General features: G+C 40.5%; 1 protein-coding gene across 12 annotated transcripts in view; it reads left to right on the forward strand.

Moving 5' to 3' along the window:
- Positions 1-24,355, forward strand: part of TLE1 (transducin like enhancer of split 1) — an 82,463-nt gene that overhangs the window by 542 nt on the left and 57,566 nt on the right. For 9 of the 12 annotated variants that reach the window (XM_015590714.2, XM_006913632.3, XM_015590713.2 and 6 more), the window contains exons 1-4: positions 7-205; positions 997-1,097; positions 2,529-2,592; positions 2,706-2,750. In XM_015590714.2, coding sequence (XP_015446200.1) covers positions 182-205; positions 997-1,097; positions 2,529-2,592; positions 2,706-2,750 — 234 coding nt within the window. In that variant the 5' untranslated portion in view covers positions 7-181. Of the gene's footprint in view, positions 1-3; positions 206-996; positions 1,098-2,528; positions 2,593-2,705; positions 2,751-24,355 lie in introns of those variants that run through there. The other 3 variants (XM_006913631.3, XM_006913634.3, XM_006913636.3) reach the window with 3 other exon arrangements.

The following is a 24,355-nucleotide window of genomic DNA, read 5'->3' on the forward strand; positions in this document are numbered from 1 at the left end:
AGCCGGGCGCCGAGTGGCCCGTGCGCCCCGCCGAGCGCGCCTGCGTGCGTGGCCACAGGGCCCCCAGCGCGCCCCGCTTCTGCTTGGTTTCCCAGCTTAATTTTCCTCGGCGGGATTAAAGTTGGAAATTGAGCGGAGAATTGAGTTGCCCGGGAACAGAGCCGCGGCCGCCGCCAGAGCGATGTTCCCGCAGAGCCGGCACCCGGTGAGGCGCGGCTGGGGGGCAGGGTTGTGGTGGTGGTGGTGGTGGGGAGGCGCACTTCCATGCCGTAGGGAGGCGGGTGGCTGCTCCATTCTGGCGGACCCTCTTTCTCCGGAGGTGCAAGGCTGGGAAGTCCGGGGCCCTGCCCTCCTGGGGTGGATAGTGAGCTGAAACTCCCAATTGCCCCCATTTCTCCTGGGTTCTCCTCCTCCTTGTCGTCTAGACAGGGCGGGCGGGGGCGCCCGGAGAGGTTGGGGTGTCGCTCCCACTGCCACATCCTCCCGCTTCCCCGGGGCGGGTAGGGCGCCCCCCCGCCCCCGCTTTGTTTCTGGTCTCGCCTATTTGCATGTCAATGCGGCCCCCGTTCCGGCGCGCCTGAAGGTGGCCCCGGCGACTCTGGGAACCGGGAGCGTAAGGGGTTGTTTTTCTCCTTTGGTCCCTGGAGTCCTTATTGCTCCCGTGGGGGAGGGGGTGGCGACGACGACAATCTGGCCTGGCCCTTCCTGGCCGCCGGGAGCCTCTTTTCCTCCAGTTCAGTGACCCAAGCGCACTTACCGCGCGCGACCCGCCCCGGTAGCTGGACGAGAAACCGAGTCTCTAGAAGGCGGGGGTCGGAGGAGGGTCCTCTTTCTCCCTACCCAAAGTGAAGCGCAAACTCGAGTTCGGCACTGTTTTCCGCCACTTCTAACTTTATTTTTTGTTTATGTCCCACCCACTTTTTTGTTCTTTGACTTACTGCTTTAATCAACCGCCCGCATCCCTGTCCCCCGGTCCCTCTTGCTGGTCGCCCCAAGACGCCGCACCAGGCTGCAGGCCAGCCCTTCAAGTTCACTATTCCGGAGTCTCTGGACCGCATTAAAGAGGAATTTCAGTTCCTGCAGGCGCAGTATCACAGGTGCGTGTCTGGCCGCGCCGGGAGAGTGGTTGCCCTGGCTGCCCCGTGCCCCTCGTGCCCTGCCCCTTGGTGGCGGCGGCAGCGGCTGTACTTAGTACTTGCGTCCAGGCGGTGGCGTGTGGAGTCGCAGTTAAGACCTGTCATTCACATTACCCCCTTTCCTGGCTCTTCCCGGGCCGCCTCTTGTCTCCTCCTCCTCCCATTGTTTCCCTTTTGCCCCTTTGCTGCTGTTCCAGGGAGTCTATTTTCGTGTATTTACGAGTTACATGAGAACCGTCAATATTTGCACTTCATTTATTTGTTTTTGCAACAGGCAGAACTAAAACCTTGGTTTAGTCGATGCCCCAGCCCTGGAGTGCTGGTTTTGGGAGGCAAAACCAGTGTTGAAATCGCTGTTTGCAATGCTAGAGAATTGGGTTGTCTGAGGCAAAGTCCACTATGGAAAGTTAGATGCTTTTAGCTGTGCCCTTCTTTGGTGGTGATGAAGGGGAATGTATGTATGCAGGGGAAAGCTCATCTGCTTTGGCATCATTCTGGGTTGGTTAAGGTAGGACAAGGAGTTGGAGTCATATTTATATCCATCTTAGCTTTAGCCTCTTCAAAAGATGTGTAAGTGAAAACTGTAAAGCACCCCATCCACAGCGGACTTTCCAGAAATGTTAATTTTTTTTGTCTTGTTCCTATGAAGTCTTAGCCGATTAGAGCTAAGAAATAACTGTAATGACAGTTTTTATTTTTGTCATGCTTGAGAAAAAGCACACAGTTGCTGGGATGTGAATTTTCTTATTAAGTCAGAGACTTTCTGATTATTGACCTTTTGTCTACTTGAAGATAATAATCTCTAGAGCTTGAGGCATACTTGCCCCCACAGTGTTTACCAAGCTGGGAGGACTTCAACCCACTTCATTGCAGTAGCTGCTGGACATATTTTGGCAGGGGTTTGAAAACCAAAGGTTTTAAAAGGGACCAACAATTGTAGAAGTAAGTTTACAGGTACAATGACCAAATCTAGAGACTTTGAATTGGCAAAAATAGTACAGCCTATGCCTGAGATTGAAGAATGTGCAAAGGGCAGATTTTGGTGGAGTTCAGAGAAGCCAAACTTTGATGCAGAGAAGAAGAAGTGAACCGGTGACCACCAGGAGGAATTAGTCTGGGTAGATCAGAAGTTTTGAGAGAATTTTTTATTCTTGGCATTTGACCAGGTATGCACCAAGAAGAAAAAAAAAGTAGTAGCTGAATGGATACCCTGTACTGTTCATCTTATTTCTTTTCCCTGTTAAATGCAGGGACAAACCTTTTGGGTGTTTTCCTAGATAGTTTATGGCTTTTCCAAATTGGTCTGTTTTTACTTGAAGTGCAAATATGTGAGGCAGATGTTAAAACAAGTGACACAATGTTTACATTAAGTTGCCTGTTTTGTTTTTGTAGCCTTAAATTGGAATGTGAGAAACTGGCAAGTGAAAAGACAGAAATGCAGAGGCATTATGTGATGGTAGGTATAAAAGATTAGACTTTTTTTCTTTCTATGTAATATGAGCAAATATGTATTTTTACCATTATAAAACTTGAGTTAATGACATGCTTGGTTCTTTTTTCTTTTTACAGTATTATGAAATGTCATATGGATTAAACATAGAAATGCATAAACAGGTAAGCTTTAGTTTAATCTCAAGCTGAAATGAGAAATCAGTTGTGATTTTTTAATGATGGCTTTGTCCTCTAGTGGGGGGTTTGTGTGCCATTTTTCTGCCACGGTTTTCCTTCCTGCAAATTGGTGGTGGTATTCTGCATGAAGCAAGGATTACATCTTGACAGTTTAAAAATGTTTAAATGACTGAGAGGTGCTTTGGAAATGTAAACTAGCTTGTTTATAGGCAGATAGGAATTGAGACTCTGAATTTACTTTTCCACCTGGATAGATATATTCTTTTCTTGAAAGATCTGGATATTATATAGAGTTACTGAAGTTGAGAACAGCCAATATTTTCGTTCTGGTTTGGAAAGATGTGTAGACCTGTGAGATAGATACTCTTGTCTTTAAACCAGTTTAAACAGAGAATGTGACTGACAATCGAATTTTCTTTATTCTTTGGGGCTGCATAAAGTGATACTCAGGAATTGTGGCTTATTAGCATATATCTTTTTGAAAAATTTCTCAGTTGATGCAGGTTTGGAGGTAAAAAAAAAAAAACCTAAACATTCTTTTATGGCTACAACATATGTTGGGAGTTGCTTCAGTCCTAGTAGTTTTAAGAGCATGAAAAGATTAGTGACTGGAAAGCTGTAGCTATGACTATGAGTTTGCAAGTTCCCATAAAATTCACACTTATGGCTACTATAATGGTGTATAAAAAGAGTATTGAGCTGGAACAAGGCACTAAGGACCTCATAAGAGAAGAAAAGCTAAATGATTGTTCAGCCCAAAGGACCCTCGATTGAGTAGTCATTGTCTGCCAAAGAAAGCATTAATGGCAGGGTGTAAGTATTCTGGAGATATGCTGACATTCACTTTTTTTCATCAAGACGCTGGTACAATAAGTCTTTTAGAAATCGATTGCCTCTTAAAAAATTATCATCAGATGAAGTTGCACAGTTGGACACATTTCAAAGTGCAACAATACAATTCTTACTTGATGTATATGTGCTATTTCATCTCAAACCCTTGTTTCATTAAATTAAAGAGCATGGCTGACCGGCTGGGGCACAGTGGAGAAATTGATTAGTTCAGCCTTCAGATCTTCCTTATATTCAAAGACTTTCATTAAGCAAGTGTGTTTCAGAGTTGAATTCTGCTTTTGCAACTCTGCACTCTTTGATTTTTAATTCATCATAGATTTCATAGTGTAATCCTGTACATTAGATGTGTTCTCAGATTTGTGTTTGGAAAGAGATAGTAAAGTTCAGGGCCTTTCATTAATATAATTGGGCCTTTAAAAATGCTGATTTTATTCTCATTTGCAGAGTTGGTAGTCTAGTTTATGTTGGGTTTGTGCCTTTGTTTTTGTGCTTAAATGGCTAGTGCCTGGTTGTGGCATTTGTAACTTGTTGATAATTGGGCTAGATCTATGGTTGTTTAAATAAATTATGCAAATACAGTTGGTCAGGAAGTTCCAGTCTGCCACTTTTTTTTTTTTAAGTTAATCCTAAAGGCACATTTTTTTTTGCTAACATATTCTGGATGAGTAGAAGACTGAATTTTCTTAAACTCAAACTCAAAGGATTTAATAACCTCGCTGACTCTTTTATAAGGGAATGCCACCTTTGTGTGATGTATGCTGGTGCTGGACTTATTGGGGGAACTAAGGAGGTGTGTAATTCTTCTGGGTTCCTGTAGGTTACATGACAGAATGACCTCTTCTTTACTGAGTAGGAAAAAGGAAGACGAGGAGAAGAGGGTCAGGAACCTCATGGTGTGAAAATAGTTTTTTAATGAGTTTCTGTACTCCATTGGGCATTTGTGGGTATACGTTGTCCCTCCATGAGCCAGTATGTGTTAATAATATGCTCTGTATAATTGGCTCAGTAATTTGAAAAGTGTGAAAAGCTGAGAGACACTGTATTTTTCATAGTAGGGTATTCAGTCCCCTGAAATTTAGTTTATATCATAAATGCTGACAGACCCTTAACTAGAGTGGTGTGCAAAGCATGCTATAATTCAGTTTAAAGTAGCCTTACGTTTGAAAAACATCCTTCTGAATGTCACGCATTAATAATAAGTTCTGAGGAGACATTTGATGCAGCTAGTAATCATAATTCTTATTAAAACTGGTGACGTCTGGCCCCCAGGGTGTAGCCAGGCTCAAATTGATGCTTTTTGCCGCCTGATCACCAGCATGGCCTAAGTGCTCATTATATTGTAGAGCGGGCCTTTGGAGCTCTCATTAGATTTGACAGGAATTCTCTCTAGGGGGAAACTGGGCATTAGCGAGACTCCTGACAGGCTGAAATTAGTCCTGCTTTATGGCTTATAACCAAATGCTAGCAAGGCATCATCAGGGGACACAAAAAATTGTCATTTCTGACAACATCTTTGTTACTGAAAAAATGCAGTGATGGGGAAACTTTCCTTGGAGAGAGCTTTAATGTTGTTAAGATTTATCTCCAGTGTGACTACTGCTCTCCTTTCCTACCTTTCAGCGAGTTTGTCGAAGGAGTGAATTTTAGAGATTTCACTGTCAAGTCTCACCAGGCTTTTCCGTCTGGAAAAAAAAAAAGTAGAAGTGCGTCCAAATCAAGAATGGTATAATTGTGGTTTCCTTACTTGGTTTGGTGCCCGCAGTCCATGTTTATGTTGTGTCAACACTTCCTGATAAGCCTTACCCCTTACTCTCTGCTCCCATTTGTGGCTTGTTACTGAAAAGTCAACGCATAAGGATGGTAATGGATACTTAAATCTTTTATTGTAGCATTAAGACAGTTTTTTTTCCTTTGAGCCTTTTATAGATCTATGCTTGTCCATCTCTCTCCAGGTAGATCTCAAACTCCAGCTATCTATATGAGTTGGAGACGTCTCAAAAAATTGAGGCAATTCTGATACCACCAAAGTGTTAGGGTTAAATATGAGTCTAGTGTCTAGTTGTTTTGAGGTCTATGCCTAGTATGTGGCAGTGTGAATTTTAAAGTTTTTTTTTTCTGATATGTGGCATGGTATTACCTTATTTTATATTTTTGGAAATGAGGTGCATTGTAAATACAGATATAAGCTGTATTTATCCTACTCGTGTGTCTTTTTAGCAGGCTGATGAAACCATGCCATAAGTTGTCATTACTGGCTCGAATTTGTACAGCACTTAACAGTTTTCAAAATGAATTTGCTTAACCTGTGAAGTAGATTGGGTGGATGTTTTTCTCTGCCTGTAGCTATGGGCACGAGTTCAGAGTCTGAGCCTTGTCAAGGCCAAGCATTTATTGAAGCTTGAGTTTGGGTCACCTGGTCCCCAAATCAGTGTCTCTCTCCTGTCCTCACCCTTCTGCCATTGGAAGATGAGGCCAGTGGCAGAAGCACCCTTGGGCCTCTGTGTAGTGAACCACATCTACTTAGCTGCATGTCTCTCATCTCTCCTTTTCTTACTCTTTGTACTAACCAACTTCACGATTTATAAGACTCGTTGGGGCTAGGCACGTGTTCTATAAGTTACAAAAATCAGCAGTACTTACTTGTCTGTAGGGGCCACAGCCATTTGTAAGTAGAAAAACTGTAACCATAACCAATGGAGCAATACTATCTGTAGGTTAAAATACTTCTAAGAACAAAAGAAAATTTGAAACATGTTGCCAGGATTCCTGTTGAAACCCAGCAATGCAGTGAGTTTGATCAGTCACTTTGTCTTTCTGTGCCAGTATTCTGAATAGCAGGCGGAGTGAGCACTTTGGGGCTCTCTAGGGTGGTGATGGAGGGAAATTTAACTTTGGGTGGTGAACACAGTGCAATGTACATATGATGTATTAATCTACACTTGAAACTTACTTGATTTTATTAATCAGTGTCACCCAATAATTTTAATTAAAAATAAGTAAATGAAAGGACTAGCTTGGGAAGGAAAGATGTATTCAATAGTTGTGGTCAGGGGTGGGGAAAGAAGAGTGAAAGAGGGAAAAACAGATGAGAGCTTAACATTTGCAAGCTCCATGAAGTTTTTCAGCAAGCACAGTGTCTCAGACCATGTAAATTTTGGACTAAAACTGCTTTCACAATTTCGAAGTGTGCTTTAAAGTTTCTCTTAAAAAAAGGTGTTTGTAGTAGTTTTTAAAAAGCGCTTAGATGGAGCTGTTAGGGATTCTCCTGTGGGTTAATTCTTTGGATGTGGCTTTTACTGTTTATCTACAAGTTTTACATTTCTTCCTATTTTTTAGCCAATTGTGTTTTCTGCCTACAGTTTCTCACTTTGAGATTTTTTTTTTTTCCTACGTCAGTGTCTCAGAATGAGAAATGACTTGCTGGAGTGTAGGCACTTAAGAGTTAAGCTCCATCAGTTGTTATTAACCTCGTCATACAAAGAGGGTAGCTGTCATCAGGATTGGAGTGGTCCCCAACTTCATTTTCATTAGCCAGGCCTGTCTTTTACAAGTATAAAAGTTAAAAGAGAGAAAGTTTCCTATGTATTAGGAGCTCAGATTCCGAGGTGCAAGATTAGCTTTTGTTTTTATCAGCAAGAAGGGTGGAGTCCTCACTGCTTAACCTGCATCTGTGGACCTCTTCAACAGTTGAGCTGGTTGCTGGTTTCTGTCCATGACTGACTAGGGTGAGGCAAATGGGGCACTTGCCTAGGGTACAGAATGTAAGGGCGGTGTCAAAAAACTTAGTATTCAAGATAAGCAATATTTTTAAAATACGAAATTGATGCCAAAAAACTCTAAGAGGTAGAAAATATATAAAAGCAGGACCTGATAGGATGAGGCCAGGGAGGCAAGTTCAGGTTCATGGAGCAGAGAAGAGGTAGAATAAATAGCCCATTGGGAGCTGCTGTGATCTGTAGGGTCTGCCTTGGTGTAAAACACTGCAGTGAGGTTTCTTAATTAGGGACTTGAATTAGTCATTAACAAGTTGTGGGCCTTGGTTTTCCTCTCTGTAAAATGAGAGGTTAGACTAGGCAAGTTCTGAAGTCTGGTTCATGTCACTATAGGGGAGGCACACCACACCCTCACCAGAACCCAGCAGCACTTTGTGTATATCTGTTGAAGAAAGATGCTCCTCCAAACAGTGTTTATTAAGAAAACAAAACTTTTCCTTTAGCAAACATTTAAGTAAATCATCTTGTGTCGTAGTTAAAGATATATTCAGTTACTGGCTCTTGGAACCATTTTAAGTTTCCGTGGATCTGAGTCTTTGCTCTTCTATTGTTAAACTTCTGTGGTCTTGAAAAGTAGATTAAATTGGAGGAAGCTAAGAAACAGGGCTCTTTAAGCTTTTATTGACTCTGTCACCCTATTCCCCCACCAGTCCCTGTTGCTTACTACTGTTTTAGATTTTTAAAAATTGAAATTCTCAGAACTAGTACCTTTAATGTGGAATGTTTGGTATGTGGTTTTTAATTATGTTTTATTTAACTCTTTGGCAAGATTAAACATTTGTACCTTTCAAAATAGTCCTCACTTAATAGGATTGGTGAGGTCCATAGTAGAAATGTGCCCATAGGGATTGTTCCATGAGTATGGCTTAGTGTTTTAAGGAGAGAGGGAGAGAGTGTATGTGTTTAGGTGTGGGCACTCAGCTGTGGGAGAGCTTTTCTAATTTTCTGAAGGATGGTTTGATCTTAAAAATGAAGAAAACCTACACTGAAATTTTCACATAAATTAAGATATTCATGTATTGCCAGTCACTTGGTTAAAGAAAAAATGGTTTCTAAAGTTGTTTGCAAAACTATGATGATTACAGAATTGCTCAGTTTGTAGACTACCCAGTCACCATAATGCTTTTTATGAAACTCCAAGAAATGTTGACACAAAGTTTTATCAAATAACCTATTATTTTACACAAATATATATTTCATTATTTTACAATTCATTTTTAATCATTTAAAAATTTGATTCAATATGCCTGCTTTAAAGCAACATAAAATCATAACCATGAGCATATTGTTTACACCCTTCCCCTGACACGTTTCTCATGCTAGGTATAACAAGCAAAGTTTTTATTTTCCTTTACAGTGGTATTTACTCCTTAAGTCATTCTTTGACCACAAAGTATGTTAGCTGAAAAAGGGTAGGGTAAAGATAGTGTTGTACATAAGGAAAAAAACAATGTTGTCTATTGAATTATTTTTTTCATCTGCCATAAAGAGAAAAACCGCGTAGTGTGGTGGGTGTGCATCACTGTGCATGCTGGAGAAGGTAGAGTTATATACACATGTTTTCAGGGTACTAGCAGATATTCATTAACATTCATTATTCACTCGATGAAGTGGAATCATTTGTTTCTGAGAATGTGAGTGTATATGAACTTGTGCGTCCAAATCATGCAGTTTGTTAAATCGCTGAAATACATGCAGTTACTAGGCTGGGTTTGATATTAGCTCCATTACTGATGTAAGCAGGTTATTAGTCAGTGGTATTTTGAAAGTTTGAAAGTAAAAAGTTTGAAAGCATACCACTGGACTTGTTTACTTATAAATTTATAAATTGTACAAACACATTAACATATCGTATTCATTTATAATAAACGAAAATTTTAAATGGAGGGGTTAAAATAAAAGTTCTCATTCTCAGTGCACCCATTGGCTTGTCCTATGTGGCCCCTAGGGTACGCCCCCTGTGCTTTACAGACCACTAGCCCTACATTTCAAACACTCTTGGAACTCTAGCCCTGGAAAGAGAGTATCTCTAAGATAATGAATACAAAACACCTTTAGGGGCTTGGGTCTTGAGGCCTCCTTGATATGTCTGTTCTTTCTAATTTTGACTTCCTACTCCAGTGATTGCCTCTGCCCATCATGCACAGCCTCTGCATCTGTCCCTGATTACCGTCGCTGCCGGTCTTACTTGGCCACCTCCTTCCTTTTCCCTCCAGGTCCTTTAATCCAGCCAAATGAGTCTCTTCGTGCCTAAAATGTTTCATGTTTTCCTGTTTCCTTATCAAAAGCCCAGGCCTTTCTGTCAAACTTCACATGGCCTTCTTCGGTATACTTCAAGGTCCCGTTGCAATAACAACATTGGCTGTTTCCTTCAAGGCCTTCTGTGGCTGCTCCAACAGGAGGCTGACACAACTTATTTTTGCTGTTTTTTTTTTTTTTCCATGTGCCTCTTTCATTACTCCAGAGAGGTTGCAGTTTGCTTGAAGCTTGAGTTGGAGACTTCAATCCACCCTTCCCAAAGAGTCAGGCAGAGTAGGCACTTGTTGAATAGTGTTTAATACATTCCTTATGTAGAATGGTAGTTGTAACCATTTTGGATCCTGAACCCGAATGAAAATCAGGTGAAAGCTGCTTGGCAAAAAATGCTACACAATAGCTTTGTCCAACAATTTTGGCTCTTTGTAGATATGTTAGGATGCTTTAGCAAGTCCATGGAACCCAGATTAAACACTTGAATCAAGAGTATGGGTCCTTGAGCTATAATTAAGAATGAAATTTGTTTGATTTTACTAGATATTTTATAGCAGCAGTCCTCAACATTTTTGGCATCAGGGACTGGTGTGCCTATGAGAATCTAATGCCTGATGAGCTGAGATGGAGCTGAGGCTGTAATGCTAGTGCTGAGGAGCAGCTGCAAATACCGTCAAAGCTCCTTTCTCTCTCTTTTTCTCCCGCCTTCTCTCTCTTTCTCTCCCGCTCTCCCCCGAGCCCGTCCGCCCCTCTTCCCCTCCCCCTCCCTCTTCCTCTCACCTCTTGCTGTGTGGCCGGTTTTGGTTCTGGACAGGCTGTGGCCCAGGGGTTGGAGACCCCTGTTTTATAGGACTTCAGTTTTGATCATCTCATCTAACCACGTTTGCTTAGTTGTTTTCCTTTCGGAAAAGCGACTTGTCAGACTATCACTGAGGCTTCTTAATGGGGAGTTTAATTAGAGTAATATATTGGAGTTTGTACTAAGAGAGATAAAGCAGAAGAAGCATGTTGCTAAGGCTTGGATATCAATGTGAATTGAATGTATGTGAATAGAACCACTATTGTCTTCTAAGGTCAACCACAGCCCTAATAGTCTTGTGGATAAGTTGCATTACAAGGCATTAAACTTGACTTAGTTGCAAGATTTTTTAATAAAAATGAGTATACTCATTGATTATTTACTTAAGTCTTTACATAGCTCTTTCACCTTCCCCCAAACAATTTATTGTGAAGAATTTCAAATATACAGAAAAGGAGAAAGAAATATACAGCGAACACCCATATTATACCCATCTATATGATACCAGGACTCTATAAGTTAACATTTTGCAATATCTACCCATCAGATATCTTACATAGAGCTTTTGCAGCCCTCTCCCCAGTAGATAAATAAATGAGTAATTCTGGAAAATGTTAATTCTGAAAAACTTAAATGGTTTGTTTGAGGGCTGGGTCTTTCTTTAGCTACCAACTCTGTTTTAAACTGATATGTGGAACAGGAATTTTCTCCAAGTACATTTTAAGACTTCCATCTCAATAGATATTTATAACATTTTTCTCCTAGACTTGCCCTTTGTGTTTTTGGCATGATCGTAGTAGGCGATCCACCATTATATGGTGTTAGGGTGCTTTCTTTTCAAGCTGTCACCTGAAAGCATAGATTTGTTCTTGAACAGGAAAGCCGGACTTCCTTTCCCAAGCGCTCTTACCTTTTGGCCCTCTGTAATGCACCTTTAAGATGCAATCAGTATATTTGCTGGGGGAAATAGCTTTAGTGTTGATAGATAGGAAACCAGGAAATAATTGTGGAAAAGAACTCTGACTGTGGAATTTGTGTGGCTGAAAACTGTCCTAGTAGAGAATTTAAGTTGGCTTCAGAAGCTGTGGGCAGTAGAGGGGTGTGAAGTGCCAGAAAACAAAACATCTTTGAGGCCTCCCTCCAGAAGCAGGGGGCCTCTGGAGCGCAGCCTTCATCCCCCTACTCAGCTCCCTCTTGATGCCTTGGGCAAACAGTCGGTCAGAGCCTCTTACAAGTAAGGTGACCAGCCAGTGTATTGACACGCACGACACAATAGAAAACTGCATTAGGAGGCAAGCCATTGGGATTTGCAGTAAATATATTACAGAACACAAGTGACTTGCCGATACTGCTTGTTTAGTAGTTTGCAAGGGCAATGGCAGTATGGATTTTTGAATTAGAAGGGAAAGGCTGTTCTTTCTCTGTGCGGGAACATCTACTTGATGGCTGGGGAGAAAATTGATTTAGAGAACAAAATGCAGCCGCCTTTATTTGTGCCATTTGAAAGGCTTCTATGGATTAGTGAGTGAAAATAAAAAGATCGCTTTTGGTTTAGGAAAGGGGGTCTTAACATTGATCTGCATCTTGGTCTGGTATGGAGAGAATAAAGGATGGGCCCCTGGGATGGAGGAGGGACATGGCCAATCCCCATGCAGCCTGCAGCTACAGGTGCCCACTGGGTTCACAGATTGTTGTTGTTTTTTTTTTCAGCTTTGGCTTTCATCAGTCAGTTGTGTGGGTTTATTATTTTTTGTCAAATAAGCTTGTTCTGTACATTATAGTGGCTAGTCATAGTCCTCACCCATTGAGCTCCCAGTGCCCTAGAAATTATGCTATAGGAACTCTCTGTAAATCCTTCTAGCCCTACTTTTGTGTACGTACTAATTATTCCTCCTTACGAAAGAGTTAACAGGCTAGTAGATTAGGGGATGAAGATGTGGCACCTACTGCATAGGTGGTTTACTCGGGTTGAGTGAGTTACAATGGTGCCTGGCACTTTGGTACTCTGAGGGTAACTGTTCTTGAAATCTATTATTTGGATCTATTATTGACCCCTTTAACACTGTACCCTGTTGTTGGCAGTTCTAGGCCACACTCCCATCATGTTTTTCCAAGCCCAGTTTTCTTCTTCCATCTGAATTGTTCCTTTTTCATTATTTCCCCTCAATTAACTAAGTTTTTTATTTGTTTTCAAGATCAGAAGCATGTATCTTAAAGCTCAGAAGTACCCCCCCCACCCCACCTTTTTTAAAATGAAGCCCCTATTGACAGTCTAAGGAATCTAGAGGAATTCAAATGCCTTATTTAGGCCAAACAGCAAAATGTGCTCTTGGAAGGCAACAGCCTTAAGTAGTTAATACAACTACTAGTGAAAATAGAGTTCTATTGAGGTTTTTCATTTAGGGGGATGGATGAACAAAGAGGATTTGGTTCATTTTACTGAAGTGAGTTTTGGCAGAATAAAGGATGGGAGGTACATTCTGATTTTTTTTTTTTTCCTTTTTAATGTGGAAAATCCAATTCTTAATTTGAAGGGACTTTATCATCCTGAAAAAAATGGGGGTGGGTGGGTTATGAATTGCAAGGCCAAGTTGTTTGGTTAGAGAAAGAAGTCTCCAACCTTGATGAGGTATACATATACATAGTTTTCTTTTGGATAGGAAAACTTGTAAAGTGCTGTGCAAAAAAGTGTGGGTAGGTATGTTGTGGGCTTGAGATTTTGTAGACTGTTACGTTCACAGCTGCTGCTGTGTGCTACTATTTGGGGGAGCAGGAAAAGAAAATGCACAAAAAGAGAAAAGCAGGGCCATTGGGATTGGACATAGTGGAAGTTTAGATTATTGACTCTTATTGTCAGGCACAATGCTGTAGAAATTTCTTGGGTGTCTTTGTAAGTATTTGGGATAAAGGAGGGCACAGCTCGTAACACAAGTTGTGCCAGTACCTGCTTTCGCACTTGCTTAAAAGCTCAGTTGCCTGCCGACATGTGCTGAGAAGCTCCACATTGCTGTCTCTTTGTGTTTTGCTTGAGAAGCAGTACTGAAGTCCTGAGTATCTAGGGGAAGCACGAGGTTCTTGACAACCCCCTCAGCCTGCCAGTTGGCTTAGGTTCTGGAGCCTTTTCTGTTTGTAAGCGGGCTGGCTCTTTTACAGTGCCTGGGCTGCGAGCTCCCACAGAGCCAATCTCCTTGCACAGCTACCAAGAAGATTGGACTTGGACTACTGAAATGTATCCAACTTCTGTACTTTTTAGCTGACCAAAGGCCAAAATCATACCAGTAACTCAAGAGGGGAACTGCTGACTTTTGAATCTTATAGAAAATCTGTATTCCGTAATCGACTACCCTGAATGCTGGGATACTCATGACTTTAATGAAGGATAAGGAGGTGTCACATTTTGACCACATGGATTTTTCTAAGGGTATGGGAATTTTTTGAACTGGTTCTTAAATCGGTTTTCATTCTTATTTCTTGACTAATGGATTGAATATGGCTTAGCCACCTAAAGAGTCCCGAACACATCACTGTCATCATACTCTATAATCTTACAAAGCCATTGTTTTGGTCATTATTTTATCACTTACCCGCTAAAAGCTTTGATTCTGAATTATTCTTCTCAGTTACCCTCAAAATACTGATATTGCTCAAGGTTTATATGGAATGAGTATCGATTGTTGCTTCTCAAAACAGTATAAAAGGGAAGGGGCTTCTGAGTAGACTTTGCACTGTGAGAATATTGGCATTGACACCATTTATAATTTGGAGTATAGTTTGAAGACCAGATTCTACTGTTTGTCGCATACTGGTTAATATGGCTGTAAAGAGGAGATGAATGTGGCTACTTTTCCAAGTCTATTACTCAGGAGGACTGTAAATTTGATTGGCTGTTACAATTCTAGCAGAATCATTCGATTTGAGAGCAATAGAAAGATAAGATATCCAATTACCCAAATGATTTGCAGGGTTAGCCAACGTTGTCATGGAGACACGAGTTGGAACAAATTAAATTTTAAGCAATAAAATAATCTTAAAGCCCGTCTGGGAACAAGAAAATTTGGCAGTGGCACTTACCTGAATTGAATCTTAGCTTGACACGATGTTGTTTGACATTGATATACTGTGGAGGCCTAAACTTACATATAGCACAACATTACCTTAAAAAAGTAGCTCGGCCAAACCAGGAAAGGGGAGTATTAGTATAAAGTTGAGATATTAACATTGATTCCGTAGCTTAATGATAATTAGGCTCTGGGTTCCCAGGAATATTTTGTATTTAAGGATCGAAATGCCTTAATAATGATTAAACAGCATTAATTGGACACTTGAAAAAAGATTGATTGCACAGCAGCATGCGGTTTTTGGAACTGCTGCTCCCTTTGTATGTGTGTGAGCAGACGTCATAGAAATCGTGTGGATGTCTTTTGGTGGGGGTGGGAGGTGTCAGTATGTATATATTTGCATGTACGAATAAGGAGATTTTGGCACATGCTGTTGTGCTGCAGATGATTCTCCGTATTTGTTAAAATTTCTGCTTCGCTGCAGGACTGCTTGCAGACTGGAAAAATCACGTTCTAAACTTTAGCTGATGACCTAAAACCTGAGTAAGCGTCAGTCTGGGGCTTAGAAGGTTATTTCCCCTTATTAATGTTTTGTTTAACTGGTTCCTGGCTTGTGCCGCAGATTCGAAAACAGCCGAGTGGCCCAGAAGGAGGGAGGGCTTTTTATCCACATGTCTATTAGACAGATGGAGATGAAAATTGGTCTGAGGTCAAGCCATTTGCAGCGTTCTCACTGCCTTCGATTTTCCTCTCATCCTCACCACAGATCATCTCAAATGATTCAGTAATGACCAAAAGTGCAACATTGACCTTTATTCCCTGGTGGATTACTGTGTTTCACAGTCCAAATGGCAGGAAGTCTATGCTGTTCTTCCAGGAGCTCAGCATTATTGAACCGGCCCAGCCCTGTGGGAACCCTGTGAGGGCAGACCAATGTAACAGAATACGTGGGTTAAATTTGGTTTCTGGTGCTCTGGGAAACGAGAATTGACATGTCCTGAACCCACATAATTAATGGAAGAATATCTGGGATGCTTTCTAAAAACACACATGAGCACGTAAATTGATTTGTCCACTTGTAAAATAACTGGTGAATTACAGGAGTGGTAACTTTTGGTGGCCCCTTGTTTATAAATTGTTCTCACTTCTCACTCTCAGTTGTTCTACTTCTTAGTTAATGCTTCCCCAGTATATCTTAGACAACACATTGCAACAGTATAGCATTTAAAATTGAAAATTGACATGACTGGGCAAAAGAGGACCCTGGGCTTTTCTTTGACATATTTTTATTTACATATGTATTTTTGCCACTCTGTGTAACCCTGAATAAATTCTCTCTCATACAGAATACTTCCCCCCCCTCTAAAAGTAGCTTGATTGTTATCTTGGAGAAAGGACAGTTGTTTTTCTGTTGCTTAGATTTCTCTGTGGATTGTATTGTGATGTGATGATCAATTTTTTTTTAAGACTAATTTAATTTATATTTAAAATGATATTTTTGTTTGCTTCCACCTGCATAGCTGAGTTAGTATTCTGTGGATCTTTAATACACTAGTAAAGTCTCTCATTTAGAATGTCTGTATTTAGCATCTTCTTGAATACCTAAAAGCTTTTCCAACAGGTTATGCTTTGAAAATTTTCACCAGCACCCTAGATTTCATATTAATTATGATCTCTAAGATGCTTTTGAGAAATTTTTCTCACGACCACTGACCTCAGTGTGCACAAGTTCTTTTTCTGCCTCAGTGGTTCCCAACAACCTTTGATCCTCTGCACTTGTTCGTAAGGCAGAGACAGACTCCCAACTTGCAGTAGAGCCCCCTCCTTTAAAATCTGTTTTCTGGTCTCTCTGAGGCTAAATTGCATTATGGAACTTTGCAGGTTTCTTGGCCCATGATGTTGATTGAAAAGAGAATCCTAGATTCCACGGCCAGGAACCTTGTCTTCCTTCCCAAAGGACCACCTCTCTAGTAGCTCAGCCTGGAGGGGGTAATAAGGCCCAGGCTTCTGGATTGAGAATGAGTTGGGGGCTAGATGGCTTTGCCTGGGGCCTTACTGTCACATACATATCTAATTTGTGGCCATTCTGCTGCCAGGCCACATGGCATTGATGACATAAGCCTCATGGTGGAATGCCACTTTTCCTAAGAAGTTGGCTCTGGAAGAAGAATAGCAGCAGTGTCATTCATGTGTGTGGGTCATTCAGTTGTTGCACGCTTTTCAAATTAGAAACACTGGCCCAGGGTCACCTCAGGCTAGAAATTCCTCTTTTACTAGCTGGATTCGCTAAAGATTCTAACCTGTTAGGGAAATATTCACAGCAAACTACTTATCCAGTGATCTCCAAACAAGATGTGGAGAAGTCAGGCAATAGGAAATGCTCAAGCTAATGATCAACAGTGCTTGATAGTGTGCACCGGTGGCTAGCTTTGTCGTGATGGAAGGCTTGGAGATAATTATCATAGACCATTGGAAGTCACTACCAACCAAAGACATGTTACACAGGCCTACAAGGTCGCTGTAATGAAAAAGAAGTGTTTCAAATTTTATTGCAAGGAAAGTGTTACAAATTTGAAAAAAGAACCTCATAAACCCAGTTTTCAGAGGTGACTTGATTTTTACGTATTTCCATGTAGTCTTTGTCTTTACCTAAGCATATTTTATTTTTGTAACTTACTTTAGCCTTCATGTCATGGTGATGTTGGCATTTCCTCGCACTGATCATGCTATTGTATGATATTATCTAATTTCTCATGCGCCTCCCTCATGACTAAGAGAACTGTGAAGAGGGTGAAAGGTGTAGGTTTGCTGGGGTGTGTTAAGGAGAGGCTTGTTCTCTTTCTGTTCTGAGAACAATAGGTGATGACTTCACAGTGTGTCCTGTGATTCACTCTACAGAGTTTGTCTTAAAAACCTTCTGTGGTATAACAGAGTGCATTTTCCTTTAAGGCCACCAAAAGCTGTCTTTTTTCATCATGGGACAAGTCAGTACGATTTCATGTGAACAGCACTTTCAGAACCCCGTAACAAGGGCTTCTGAATAATGGAAATGTGCTGTTTAGGCACTGAAACAGCTGCCATGCTTTTGTGAGGGATGCATCTTTACAAAAATGACAAATTAAAGCCCAAATGCTCTGCTTGGCAACAGTTGGGTCAAAACATTTAAGTCATTAATTAGAAGGAACTGAAGGGGGGAAAATTTACACAAATACACAGTGTTGCAGACTCAACTTCATCTTGGAAATGCAACTGAATTAAAAAAAAATGAGGGCAGCCATCAAGTGGGTCCTGCCAAGCTTGTCATTTGCAAATAAATCAAAAGACCATCATCGCAGGAAGAACCAATGAATAGAGTTGCTTTGTCATTCTTTGATGGGCCCCCACCACTCAAGCCTGCTATTAAAAATGAATGCATTCAAGAGACTCTGCATTAAGAACATAAACAATTAAGGGCACTTGAGTTGCTCTGCTGAGAGCTGCCACGAAGAAGATACAAGAGCTTTCTCCGGAGATGCAGGCCCCTGCAATCTGTCTCGCGAGGAGCCAGAGAATAGGAGCAATTAGTGTTGCTATCTCCGCCCCGGCAGCCTTCAGCATGTTTTTTTTCCTCCTTTATTTTAACCCCTCCTTTTTTAGAGGAGCTGCAAGTGTGAACGACGAGCAGTGAAGGGATAGAGTCTGCGCCCAGTTGGAAAGGGCTCAGATTTAGAATGCTGTAGGAGCTGCCAAGTGAGGGGGAGTTGGAACACAAAAGTTATTATCTGCCAGTAATTGGTGACTTATGTTCTGATTAATTGAGCCACTAAACGGTTTCTGTCATCTAGTAGTCTTTGTTTTGTTTTAATCACAGGGTTTTAGAAGGGGCGATATTACATTGCCATGGGTGGTGGAGTCATTTAAATGAATATTGTTTGAGGTTGTTTCCCACAGCAGGCCAGTGTGTTCTGACACCCTCGGTTTATGTACTTGTCCTGGTTTTGTTTTGTAAAAATGTGTGGAGAAGGCAGCCATAAAGTGGCAAGGCCCCGGTGAGAGGCAGGCCTGACCTCCCCGCCCCCTTGTTTCTGACCTTAGGCAAGTTTACTTTAACTTGTCAGTCCTTTTTCACAGGGGACCTGTGTGGATTGAAGATTAGGGAGTAGGTGTAAGAGGACCTGCTGTGCGCTAAGCAGTAGACTCTGCTGCTGCAGTGATTACGGGATGGCAGTGGTTCTCCAGTTGTGGTTCTTGGTCCAATAACTGCACATTACCTGTGAACTTGACTTAAATGCAGGTGCCGGGACCCCAGACCTCTTGACTCAAACTCTGGGAGTGGAGCCTAGCCTTGTTTTGGCAAGTCTTTCAGGTGATCTCAGTGCACTCTTAAGTTTGAGAACCACTCATAACCTCGTTAACTGTTATAACCTCAACTTAAAGATACCCCAAGTTCTTTTCATTTGGATTTCTCTAAAATGTGATTAGTCATTTCATCGACGTAATTATATTTTAAACAGAAGGCTACTCTGGTGCTTTAGAATTTTAGATAAAATTGTCTTTTCATGAGCATACTGGTGAAGCAAGGTGCTATGGTAGGAGATAGTAAATCTGGGGAATGGCAGATGTTCTGAAGGAAGTCTAGGCCGAAGCACCTTTCCTCTGGTATAAAGGGGAGGGGTGTGTTGGAAGATTGCAGTGTTTTGCATATGTCATTTTGGGTATGTGGTTTTATTTAAATATCTTGAATTTTTCTCTAGGTATATGAGATGTCATCTTCAGGAAATGGAGATGTATTTGTGGATGTTTTTATGGATTTTGTTCTATTGGTGGGCCAGATTATCTGATGTTAGTGCTGATGCACTAACTCTGCCTATGAAGGAGAGGACCAAAGTGCAGTTTGGCTGTGACTTGCTTATCTAAAGTTTGCAATTTATAACTGAGGTCTCGTAAAATGCCTACTGTGCTTTACAGAGCACTTGACCCAGGGCAGCAAGGGTACAGTGCCTATCATTGACAGACTGGGGCCATTTCTTCTCACTGAGGGATGATATAGCCTTGGCCTTGTGCTGTTGCAGACCTGTTTGGGCTCTGTTGCTTTGCAAAAGAAAGCTGAATTTATTAGCTTTTTTCCTGGTCTTGAGTACGTTCCAATTTCCCACTTCTTGGAAAAAGGACTAGGCAAAGTATGTAGCTTATAATTTTGCTTTATGATCCTGGGCAAATCATTTCCTTTAGAGGCTGGTTTCTCCATGTGTGATTTGAGGATTGTAAGAGGCTGGGCACACAAATGGTTTCAGAGCTTGCCAGCATTGTTGTGACTCAGTGCCACTGTTAATCAGAGGTGGTGTGGGCCTGACTGCCCTTTTCTCCCTTCCCAGTTTAATAATATATTTAGACAGTTAATCAAGGGTGGTGTTCACAAGGTCACTGGAGGGGGAAGGAAAGTCACCAATAACCCAACCACCCTAGCATAATCACTGTTTTTATTTTGGGTATCAACAGTACTTGGCCACATGTGAATGTTGTAAAAAAACACAGGCACACTAACATCACATCTTTGTTCTTCCCTTCCTGCTTCATCTAGTAAATGTGTTGGCCATTTAAGCATCATTATCATAAATATGACTTTAATGGTTACTTGCCTTGCCTTTGGGTTGATGCAGTGTATTTAACTGTTCTCCTAGTATTAGACAACTGATTTCTCGGGAGGGCAGATGTTAAGTTTTTCAGAAACTCTGCAGATGGTAGTGATGTGTTGAATTGCTGTTACATCTTTACCTGCCTTTTTCTCTTTGGCTTTGAAACTAGTGCTGCAGTGAACAGCTTCATGCATGGAATGCTTTTCATTTGAACTATTTCCTTAGGATAAATTCTTACCAAAGAGTTTGAATAATTTCATGCTCTTGAAACACATTGCCCAGTTGCTTTCCAAGACGACTACCAATTTACTCTGTCATCAGTAATGTTATGATTGTTTCAGTTTCTCAAAGTACTCATTATGGTTGGATTTTATTAATTTTTTTAGATAAACTAACTTAATTGGTGCAGAGTAAGCTTCCTTACAACGAAATTTGTGTTTTGTTTGGTTCCTGGTGAGGTTGAACGTTTTTTCTGTAGTTAATGTCATTTCACAGACTCAGAAACTTGTAGTCAGAGGAGATTTAGACAATATCTGTTTGTTTTCTTAAGTGTACTTTGTTTTCATGTTCTTGCCCATCTATCTATTGCCAGACACTTCTTACCAAGACTGCACTGTGTTTTTCTCTTGGCTTCCTGCTTGGTTCAAGGAAACCAGAAGATCAGTTTGCCAGCCCTCAGCATAAAGCAGCATTTTTATGATCCATCAATTTGCAATTTAATGGTGGTGGAGTTTCTCCTTCCTAAGCTGACTTTGGGCAAGGTGCCATTGGATTGCTTTGAGACCATGGGCAATTACTCCTAAGCAGTCCTCACTCTGTTTTGAGCATCAGACAGTACTCATTATATATTACTCTGTGTGTAGTAGAGAAGTGGGCAGACATTGGGAAATGGCCTCTTCAGTCTTGTAATTAGACAAGATGTAAAGGGGTATGAAAAGGTAGAAAGTCAAGCTTTTAGAAATCATAAAATCCTAAAACCTAATTAAGTTCATATGCCCAGAACATGTCTTCAGCTGAAGAACTCTGCAAAATAACACCAGGATAGTTAGGTTCATTGCTGGCCTTTGAGATATTTGACCATATTTAATTCAGTTAAAATATACAGGTATGTGAATCTTATATCCAATAAGTGTTTTAAAAAAAAGGCCCAAAGTGGAGTCACTTTTGCTCAGCCCCATGTTGGCAAACCAAGACATAATACCTAACCTAATTGTAGTTTTAGCCTCTCTTAGGAATGTAACCTTAACCAGTTCACCTGGAATTACCTGGTCAGCAGCATTAGCGAGGTAATACACCCAGTAGACCCCCTCCATTATGATGCTTAGGTGGGCGACCTTGCCTGAAACAATAGATTTTTGGTAATAATTTCCTTTTTGTGCCCCCTTTCTACCTTTAAATACTTTTCCTTTTGTACACCTATTTGGAACTCATTTTTATTTGTTAGGTTGGATGCTACCAGATTTCACAAATTATTGAATAAAGCCAATTATGTCTTCAAATTTACTCAGCTGAATTTTGTTTTTCAATATAAGATGATTTCTTACTATAAACAGAGCCTGAATCTAACACTGTTTAGTAATGGTTTATCTGGTTGCATCTTGATCATTGAGTTAAGGGTGTGTGGAGATATTCCATTTTAGTCAGTGAAGTATTCCTTTAAAGCGCTTGACTGTGTACCCTCTATGGCCAGAGTTAGTGGCAGAAGGTACAGTGTATCAAAGCATTTAGTAGGAGTCTTGTTCTCATGCTTCCCATCTTGTTGTGTTGAGAAGACTCATATTCAGGAAGCTGTTAAGAATCTGTACAGAAACTTTATATAAGATATGATTTTAAACCCTACAGGCTTAGTTTATCAAAGGACAGCAAATGCTGGAGGAACTTGAAGGACCTAGAGAAGAATTTGTTTATTGTTTCTGGGGTAGAGGCAGCTTCTAACTGGATGTGAGGTAGGCCTTGGAGGGTTGGGATAAGAGTATAGCTCTTTGTAATAGTTCAGCTGTGGTTAACATATTAGCTTACCTGATTTTGCTGAAATATTGAAGTAGATTGGTGATCAGTGAATTTAGACTCCTTCCTGTTGCCTCAGCGGGGTAGTAGCTATCCGTTAAGGTAAGGCTTGATGCTGAGGTTTTTACCTAACTGGTTAAGTTTCTGGGCACAAAGGTTCCATGCAAATCTGGTTTGGGCGTAGCTCTTGAATGCTGACTTACTGTTGTTGCCTTATATGGTGTGAAATACAGGCACAGAAGAAGTTTATTTATAAGCTCTTATGACTATTAGCAGGTACTGAATACGTCTTCAGCTTTGGTTGGGAAAATGATTTCTAGGTGGAAAATACAGTTAGCCTGCAGTCTTTTTCATCGGAGTTGTCCAGCCTTTGGAAGAGGTAGAAGGCAGTCCGAAAAGGTTTCAGAACTTTAATACTTGCTTAAGCAGGGTCAAGTATCCAGTTTAACCTGCTAGCAAACTCTATGGTCAGGAATAGAAGCATGGGTGGAAAATACTACTTTGTGCCTAGTTAAAGGTTTTATCAGAATACTTTTGTGTTGAAGCAAGAGATAATACTTAAGAATTATTGTTTTTTATAACACTATCAAGACTATTTCAAGGGCTGGGAAAAAAGGTTTATGAAACCCTCCTGGAGTGGTGGTGATGTTTTAGAACTCACAAAGCACTGTCAGGGAAACATGTGGAATCCTCAGGCTTCCTAGAGGTAGATACTCTCTCCTTATGGAGAAACCATGGCAGGTTAGAGAATCTCAAGGTAAACCAAAGGGGAGGCTTGAATTTAGGCTTCTTTGTTTAAAATCAAACTCATTTGTCAGAGGATAGGTTAAGGTTAGGGTTTAGCGACCTGGCAGAGGGAGGAGACAGCTCTGATGTGGTCCTCCTCTGTTGTTCTTATTTCCATTTCTTCTCCAGACCATTTATTTAGAATTCCCAGGACAGATGATATAGCTTTTCATGTTTCTTCATCAATTTGAGCTTTGATTTTAACCGTCTTCCTCCTATTTAAGTCTTACCTACTCTAACCAATTTATATTATCTATGCTTTAATCCACACTTCTTTTTTATTGTTTTTAATAACTTTAATGCTGTTGAAGATTTTCAAGTTCATTCCATTCAGACCAGAATTTAACTGTCCCCTGACAGTTTAGTTCTACCTTGAAGCCACTCTATGTAATAACATATTATTAATTAAAGAGATCATCTTTTTTTCTTAAACCAAAATAAATTTCATCAAGGTCAAGTATTAAGTATAGAAAGTAACAACCGTAGCCAGCACTAGAAGAGAATTAAGAATCTATAATTTTGAGATGTTTTAATTCTCACCCAAAGGCAGTGAACATAGGAATAATATTCTTTAGTTTGACCACATAAAAACTTAAAGTTATACACCGCAAAAAATCTGTAGTAAGCAAGGTTGAAAGACAAGTGACAAGCTGGAAAAACTATGGAAGAGTCAATATTTATCATATGGAAAGAACTGCTACAAGAAAGACAGTGATGAATAAATACCAAATGAAAAAAATAGAGAAAGGAAAAAATACAGTGGGCCAGTAAATATATGAAAAGATGTTTAACTTCAGGAAGAATCCAAGTAATGCAAATAAAAGCGAGGTCATTTTTTTTAATCTATTAGATGGATAAAGATTTTTTTAAAAGGTCAGCAAAACCTAATATTGACACAGTGGGAGAGCACACACCCTCACAGACTGGTGATGATGTAAATTGCTAGGCAGTTTATCAGTCTGCATTCTAATTTAAAATATGCATACACGTTGACCTAGCAGTTTGACTTCTAGGGCTTCCTTTTAGAGATCTGTGTAGAGGGTTATTCAACACAGAATTTATAAGTGTAGAAAATTGGATGAAACAAATACCAGGGGTGCTTAAACACTAGTATGGTTGTATAGTGAAATACACTGATGATGTCTTCATTCATATCTGTATTTATTGAGTGGGAGGGTGTACATGACAAATTTTTGAGTGGAAATAACAAATTATAGAAAAACTATATAATGGGACCCTTGCTATAAAAATGTATTTCTCTGCTCTGGGCTTGTACACATAAATAGCGAGAGTCTGGAATGATGCTTCCCAGAATCACCAAAATGTCCCTCGGGGTTATCCCTGGGTGATAGACGTAGAGTTATTTTAACTATTTTTTATATATGTGTATGTGGTTAAAGTGAGCATTAATCATTTTTAACATTGGAAAACCTTAAGTGTGAATTTTTGA

This window comes from Pteropus alecto, unplaced genomic scaffold (genome assembly GCF_000325575.1).
Source record: "Pteropus alecto unplaced genomic scaffold, ASM32557v1 scaffold565, whole genome shotgun sequence".
NCBI classification, from domain to species: Eukaryota; Metazoa; Chordata; class Mammalia; order Chiroptera; family Pteropodidae; genus Pteropus; species Pteropus alecto.